The sequence below is a fragment of the Salmo salar genome, chromosome 12 (genome assembly GCF_965601325.2).
Source record: "Salmo salar chromosome 12, fSalSal1, whole genome shotgun sequence".
Classification (NCBI taxonomy): Eukaryota; Metazoa; Chordata; class Actinopteri; order Salmoniformes; family Salmonidae; genus Salmo; species Salmo salar.
This window is the reverse complement of record NC_138302.1, coordinates 70167506-70176032: the sequence shown is the minus strand read 5'-3', so window position 1 is coordinate 70176032 and position 8527 is coordinate 70167506. Positions and strand designations below refer to the sequence as shown.

The following is an 8527-nucleotide window of genomic DNA, read 5'->3' as shown; positions in this document are numbered from 1 at the left end:
CTTTACAACACCAATGTTTGGGAAGAGAGGCACGGGTCAAGGGAAGATGGGGGAGGTGCAGGGAAGAGAAAGGGGGTCAAAATTGAATGAGTCTACATTCCGCTCCCTAGAGACAAATTCATAAGGAAAGAATTCATTCAGAATCCCAAGGTGTCACAGTAATTGTGACCGAGTTCTCACACAGCATCACTCTCCAATGCCATGACAAGGGCATGTTGCACCTACTTTAGATATTAGTTAATAATTATAAAGTGGGTGGTTTGAGCCCTGAATGTTCATTGGCTGACAGCTGTGGTATATCAGACCGTATACCACAGGTTTGACAAAACATGTATTTTTACTCCCCTAATTACATTGGTAACCAGTTTATAATAGTAATAAGGTACCTCAGAGGTTTGAGGTATATGGCCAATATACAACGGCTAAGGGCTGTGTCCAGGCACTCTGCATTGCGTTGTGCGTATGAACAGCCCTTAGCCGTGGTATATTAGCCATATACCACACCGTCTCGGGCCTTATTGCTTCCATATACCACAGGAAGTACCTTTCTAAGCTACCATGATGGAGGCGCTCTACAACTGGCTGTTCAGTGTAAAGTGTTTTGTCAACTATATAGAGCTCCTGAGTGTAACTCTCAGTCTTGGAATTCCGTCTTCAGGTTTCCATGGTGATGACCCTCTGGACAAAATATCAATAAAATTCTGTAACCCGTAAAACACACACACACACACACACACACACACACACACACACACACACACACACACACACACACACACACACACACACACACACACACACACACACACACACACACACACACACACACACACACACACACACACACACACACACACACACACACACACACACACACACACACATACCTTTACTCATGGTTCTTCAATATTGACACATTGCATATACTGTACACACCACACAGTTAGACAAGCAGGCAGCATTTCCGTCCTCTTTCCCACCCCTAATTATTTATAATTCCATTCTGTCCCATAGGCCCCCTTTCAGCACAGTTTTTACATGAAAAGTTTCTAAAATAGACACAAAGTACAATACATGACCAAAAGTATGTGGACACCTGCTTGTCGAACATCTCATTCCAAAATCATGGGCATTAATATGGAGTTGGTCCCCCCTTTGCTGCTATAACAGCATCCACTCTTCTGGGAAGGCTTTCCACTAGATGTTGGAACATTGCTGCGGGGACTTGCTTCCATTCAGCCACAAGAGCATTAGTGCGTTCGGGCACTGATGTTGGGCGATTAGGCCATGCTCGCAGTCGGCGTTCCAATTAATCCCAAAGGGGTTCGATGGGGTTGAGGTCAGGGCTCTGTGCAGGCCAGTCAAGTTCTTCAACACAGATCTTGACAAACCATTTATGTATGGACTTTGCTTTGTGCACTGGGGCATTGCCATGCTGAAACAGGAAAGGGCCTCCCCCAAACTGTTGCCACAACTTCGGAAGCACAGAATCATTGAGAATGTCATTGTATGCTGTAGTGTAAAGATTTCCCTTCACTGGAACTAAGGGGTCTAGCCCGAACCATGATAAACAGCCACAGACCATTATTCCTCCTGCACCAAACTTTACAGTTGGCACTATGCATTGGGACAGGTAGCATTCTCCTGGCATCCACCAAACCCTGATTAATCCATTGGACTGCCAGATGGTGAAGCGTGATTCATCACTAAAGACAACGCGTTTCCACTGCTCCAGAGTCCAATGGTGGCGAACTTTACACCACTCCAGCTGACGCTTGGCATTGCACATGGTGATCTTAGGCTTGTGCGCGGCTGCTCGGCCATAGAAACCCATTTCATGAAGCTCCCGACGAACAGTTATTGTGCTGACGTTGCTTCCAAAGGCAGTTTGGAACTCGGATGTGTTGCAACCGAGGAGACAGACGATTCTTATCATGTTGAAAGTAACTGAGCTCTTCAGTAAGGCCATTCTACTGCCAATGTTTGTCTATGGAGATTGTGTGTTCGATTTTATACACCTGTCAGCAACGGCTGAAATAGCCGAATCCACTAATTTGAAGTGGTGTCCACATACTTTTGTATATATAGTGTACCTCTTCCAATACACAAACCCCTGTCAAAAATAAACAACCTCGAGCAAAATAAATATTCTAATTTCAAAACTGACATCTTCAGGCAAATAAACACATTTTTCTACAAACTGACAAAACCCAAGCAAAATACTGAGTACACCCTATCCCCACTTCTAGCAAAATTGACATTCTAAAACAAAATATATATAACTATTTTCAAAAACAGACACACTCTGGCAAATTGTTTACGCCCTCCTAAATGCATTCTCATTAACTACAATCTTTTTACATAAAATATGGAGGGTGAGGAGTGCACTGTGGGGGAAGACCATGGGGTCACTTGAGAAAGTGCTCTATCCAGTGTCCATAGGAAACAGTATGGTTTGAAGGGTATATCTTGGATAGTCATTGTGTTTAGTTGCCCATGTGGCTAAAGTCTGGTTGGTTAGTTGACAGCAGGTCTCAGTCTGTCTCAGCCAGTCCATTGCTCTCAGAAGTGATGTGGAATGGGGTGGCCGTTGTTGCATGGCCTTCAGAGGTGGCGTGGGCTGGGGTGTCCAATGTGCAATGGCTCTCAGAGGTTACGAGGGCTGGGGTGTCCATTGTGGTACAGCTTCTGCTTAATGTGCACCATGTTCCCACTGGAGTCCTCCAGCTTCCTCAGGTGCACCCGTCTCCCCAGGTCTCTCAGGCTACAGAAGCGGGGAACCCATGACCAGGAGAACACATCTGGACACAGTAAAGGAAAGAAAGTAGGGGGCCGGGAAGACAGGACATAGATAACATTAAATGTGTGATTGAAAGATGAAGGATTTGTCCTCCATTTAATTTGTGTGCGAGCGTGCAGTTTGTGTATGTGTGTGTGCGTAATTGTGTGTGTGGCTCATGGGTGTGGGGTATTTATATCTGAGAATGGAGGTGTGATCCAAATTGACTCATCTAATTTAAGTCTGAGGACACCATGGGCTGAGAGACAGGGAAAAAAGAGCAGGGAAACGGAGAGCAGTGAGTGGAGAGCAGAAAGGAGAGATGGAGAGAGGATGAGACGTCTCCGCCATACTAATAACGCCCGCAGACGTTTCACAGGAGAGACAGGCGATGGGGGAGAATTAAATTACATGAATTTGATTGGTGTGATGGGAGGGAGTTGGAAATCGAGGAAGACGGGGAGAGAGAAATAGTGAATTTTAAGCGGGGGAGAGGGATTCAGGATCTGTACAGAGAGGAGAGAGAAATCCCAAGACACTGAAACATTGCAGTAGGTCTACTCTGAACTCAGTTTTAAAACTACGGACACTAAAATGAACACTGTTTGTGTGCACATGCAAGCGTGTGCTTGTGTGCAGGAGAGGAAATATCAATTTGAAAATACATGATTTTGAATCCCTATACTGTACATGACTCATTTCTGCACCTCTTTGCCAACCACCCCCATCACTTCCTACACGACAAGCAGCTCCGGGTGTGAATTATACTAATCCCACAACTGAATATAGAAATATGAAGAGAAAAATCTACACACAGGAAAAACTGTGACTAGACTAAATGGGAAGAATGTATGATGACTATATCAGTGCCAACAGTTTCATATAGAAATCTGAGGGGTAAAAAAATCCCGCTGTCATATCTAAGCCTGAAAAAAATGCTGACCTTAAATGACATATAGAAAATCAAAAGAAAAACAGCAGCGAGCTGGGGAATAGTGTGATAAAGTAGGTCGATGGCTGAGTCACACATAAATGCCATCGAACCGTAGACAGGTTTACACACTGTACTGTAGTCTCCGGAACTGAGGCTCCCACGACACTGCAGTTTTCATCAAACAAACTAATCCAAAGAGGTTTAAAAGTTGAGAGATCATACCGCTGCACCTTCAGACTATTATTCTCCTGTCCATTCCCTCACTCACCCAAAGAGCATCCTAACCCCCCCCCCACCCCCACCCCATGAAAATAAATCTGTATTCCTTAGTAACTTTCTACTGCTACTGTTTTTAAAACCCAGAGCTCCTCAAGTGTTGTGTCAGCATTTTTGGACCAGCTCCCCATACAAAGTGTCTCTCTGCCTGTCAGAGGCCTCCTGTGTGGTTGTTCCTCCTGCTTACTCACCATGGTGCTGTTTGGCCCTCCAGGCCCTGAGGGCAGCGTGCAGCGCCCCGTCCAGCCACAGCAGTAGCCAGCTGAGGAGGAAGCCCAGCAGCAGCCCCAGCATCAGGTCCAGCTCCTGCTTGGTCACGCTATCACTCACAAAGTAGTTCTCTGCCGAGTCTACCAGAGACTGGTCCCCATCGTACGGGATCACATAGTGGACATGGTGCCTGAAGCCCAGAGGGAGGGGACACAGGGAGAAGAGAGTAGAAAAGAGGAGACAGGGGAGGGAGATGAGGAGACAGGAAGAGGAGAGGAGGGAACGCAGGACACAGTGGAGAGGGAAGGGAGGAAAAGGTGAGGGAGTAAAGCAAGAGAAGAGAGGAGGGACGGGAGGACAGAGGAGGACAGAGGAGGGGGACAGGGTGGTAGAGTGGGGACAGGAAGAAGTAGAAAAGAAAATGAAGAAAAAGTGCATTGAGGGAGACAATTACATAAGGGAGTAATTAAATCTACCATATATAGAGTATACTGTATATTGTAAGGCTGTGTGTGGTTCCATATGCTTTGCTGTAGTGCTTTGGGTGAGTGGGATGGATGGGTTGGGTGGGTGTGCTGCTGTCAGCCCCATCACTGAGAGGCGAACAGCTGCAGCTGGAGGACAGCACAGGAAACGCATCACTAACAGCTGGCCTCGCTGCCCCATGGGAGTTGGGGTGCGGGGATGCATGTGGACCAACTCCCTCTCCTACTGGGCTGCAGGCATCGCTTCCAGTAGAGAGAAACCATAGCATCAAGAAGAGAGTGTTGAGGTGGGCAGAAAGGTCAAGGGAGAGAGGTATGTGGCAACAAAAAAGGAGGATGTGGAGTGCACAAACAAGTGAGAGAAGTGAACCTAAGGAAGCATGTGAGAGAGTGAAAGATATTGCTATCCAGAACCCTGACAACTCATTCATATCTGGGAGGTCTCAAAATACCGCTCTCTTTTTTCCTGTCTCCAGGTCTATCTCACTCAAACACATGATGAAATTCACAAAGCTTTATTGACATACTCGCTGCTGCTCTCCTACACTGTCTAATCATCTCTCTCACACACCCAGGCCACTCACTCACTCACTCACTCACTCACTCACTCACTCACTCACTCACTCACATCTCACAGCTCATAGCAGGTCTGAGTGGGAGGGAGGGGGAGGTATGGCTGCCTGCAGGAGTGAGTAATGTTGTTCACAGGAAAATCAACCCACCAACATATACAGTTGTTTTCAGTAACATTAAAATGATTGAAGTTACATTTTTTATGTAAAGCCCCAAACAAATCGTTTTTCAATTTATTTAAACTGTCAGTGATGACTAAGATGTGGGCCTAAGGAGTAAACTCAAAACTTAACAGGTGACCTGTGTTTCTGTGGGAATGTTGAGCCAGAGTCCTGTCCATCATGGACAGGGGCATAGTTCAACATAGGTCCCAGCTGTTTCATACATCATTGATGTACAGACTGTAATTAGATTATGAAAGTGATAGGAGCTCAACAACATGCAGAAAACGCATTATCTCAGATGCTTTACATCACTAGTTCACCAGTGATCAAACCTCTGAGGTGAGTCAACAAAAACAGGAGAGTCAACAATGTTTGTCCTATAACAAACAACATGAAATGACGATGGACCATTGCCATAAACAGTGCACTATAAATCACCTGAAGTTTCAAAGCAATGGTTTACTCATGCTCTTGTTTTGCACAACTTTAAATTGCATGATTTTTTCTAAGTTGGTTTTACCTTCCACAGTTGCAATGGCAGACGCGGTCCTCCCCTCGTAGATGTGGTAAGATGTAGTTGTGAAAGCGGTCCAGTAGAGCGTTCATGTCCGTTAGACACGCTACTGCCTGAAAAGAACCATACAAGTAAACTGGAACAAAACAAGCTACATTCCCATAACACCATATGTTGCCCGACTTCTCAAGTAAATGACAAACAAAAATGTCAATTCTAAACATTCACTGACTCCAAATAAATAGTTTTCCATTGACAGTTTGTTTATACATTATGTAGCCTCGTGTAGCTAGGCCACGTTGATGTCTAGGTCTACTGAAATATCAATTTGACATCTTTTAAAACGTTACATTGTTACACATAAGGGAGAGCGGGAATGTGCATAACCGTGTTCTTACCATCACAAGTGAAGCCCCCAAAATCATAAAGATCATGGTGGTTGTGGCCATTTGCATCCAAACTTCCTAACAGCAGTTTCTTTCTCTCTCGCCAGAACTATCCAGTGGTACCTGGGCCAAAAAACAACACTCTGTTGGAAGTGAAGGCGCTCATGGATGCAGAATCAGTGTCAAACCACCCATCATTGCCTCGTCTATCCAATGTTCCTTTCTCCGCGACATTAGAAGATGCGGACCAGTCTCTCTTTCGCTCCCTTTTGAAAAGCACACTGTGCACTGGCGAAGATGGTTAATCGAGGTGCGTTCAATGATGAGTAGGCGTGGTGCGTTGTGAAAGCTGTAGCCTATGTCAGAAATGAGATTGTTATTAGGCAATTCCAGAGCACCGCAACACAGAAGCTGGCAGGATGAGGTCGCGATCCAAGCGTTGTTGTGATGACCGCCGCCACTGCACATTGTTCCTGGTGTAACCTAGCTTATTAACCTGAACGCATCCACTAGCATTAGGCAAGGAGGTATCGATGCATGTTTTCTTCTCGTATCAAATCGTTTTCCGTGTTAGCTCCCTCTAGCAGGTGCTTGTTTACTGTCATGCTATCTATAAATGATTATAGTCCAACATATGCTACTTTGGCGCAGCTGAAAGAGAGAACGGTGCCTCCTTGTGCATTCCAGTATTTATTTAGCTGAGGCATTTTTTTATAGGCTGTTTCATTTTCCGCCCGTTTTTCGTTAGATAAATGAAGCAGTTTAGTAGCCTAGGCACGCCTATTCATATGTCAAGGTTTGAGCGTATGATAATGATGATGATAGCATGCTTCAACATTAATAAACAACGATTGAAAGAAACGGATATGTACACTTCTCTATCTCTCTCTCTCATTCTCTCTCTCTGACATTGCAGTTCAAATAATGTATGCTGCACCATTCTGTGGGGGCTAGGCTTCGTTTGTGACAAAATTACCTTTATTGCTTACGTCTATCAGGGAAAAGCAAGCAAGAGGAAGATGAATTAGGTTTGAGTGGATTGGGGCCATGGGAATGCCAGCCCGTTATCGGCCAATAGGGATTAATAGAATGTCACATATTTACATAATTTTTCTTAATGTTGTCCTGACTTTCTAACCTGCAGGAAACCCAAGTGTCACAGTGTCCTTATAAGGGTGCACACATAAGCAACATGGACAGCACCGCGACCAGCAGATGTGGATTCAGCACCACGGTCAACTCCAATATGAGCCAGATTGGACCTGTGTTGTTGATGGTGTGGCTTTGTAGACAGAAGGCCTGTATAGTGACTCTCAAAGTTCTCTGTTCTCCCCACGCATGTAAACACATTGGATTGGTTTAGCATGGGCTATGGGGAGTCCGAGTTTCCACCATATTTCGTATACCAGTCGCGTGAAATCTAAAATGTCACAGAATCGAGTTTATTAAATAGCCGATGACAAACAAAAACCCCTGGTCCTATTGTAGCTAATGTATGGCAAGGACAAGGTCATTTATCCATTTATGTCACTAGAGACGACAGAGGCAGGTTAGGATATGGGACTGTCACTTTAGTTTAACCCTAGCTTTGTCTCTGGGGAATTTCCTTTTAGCATTAACCATAAATCAGTGACCTTGCAGCCCTCCCATCCTTCCCTCTCTCAGTATGAACAAACTGCTGCATCAATCAAATCATACTCTCTGACATTATTATGTTCCATGTGCAATTCAAGGTGAGCCAGGCTACACTGTGTCCCAGCCACTCAATTGTTTCTGTGCACTGAATATAACAATTGTATTGCTTATCATTAATCAGTGAAATTGGAGTAAGATCAGGACAGAACAAAATGTTAGTTGGGCATGCTGACAATGCCATAGGTAAGTGATTAAAAAGGCCTGGTAGGGCAAAACACATTTGAAATGGTACACATAGTATCATGTTGCCATATGGACATGAGCAGATGGAAGAGGATGAAATTGATTCTCACTGCATTCTTTATGAATGCTGTCATTGGGCTATAGAACCTTGACAAGGTACATTTGTTGATTAAAATCTTCCAACTGAATGCAGAGAGGTGTACGCAGAGCATGCGCTGACCAGCTGGCAAGTGTCTTCGCTGACATTTTCAACCTATCCCTGACCAGGTCTGTAATACCAACTTGTTTTAAGCAGACCACCATAGTCCACATGCCCAAGAACACCAAG

At 44.8% G+C, this 8527-nt stretch overlaps 1 protein-coding gene across 1 annotated transcript; it reads right to left on the bottom strand.

Annotated features, from left to right (window-relative positions):
- Positions 1–2332: 2332 nt before the first annotated feature.
- On the bottom strand, positions 2333–6622 carry LOC106565644 (transmembrane protein 240). The gene is made up of 4 exons (XM_014132972.3): positions 6334–6622; positions 5942–6048; positions 4181–4389; positions 2333–2801 (listed from the first exon to the last, which is right to left on the bottom strand). Exons 1-4 carry the CDS (start codon positions 6388–6390, stop codon positions 2647–2649), a joined length of 528 nt encoding a protein of 175 aa, XP_013988447.2. The 5' UTR covers positions 6391–6622; the 3' UTR covers positions 2333–2646.
- Between the last annotated feature and the right edge of the window lie 1905 nt (positions 6623–8527).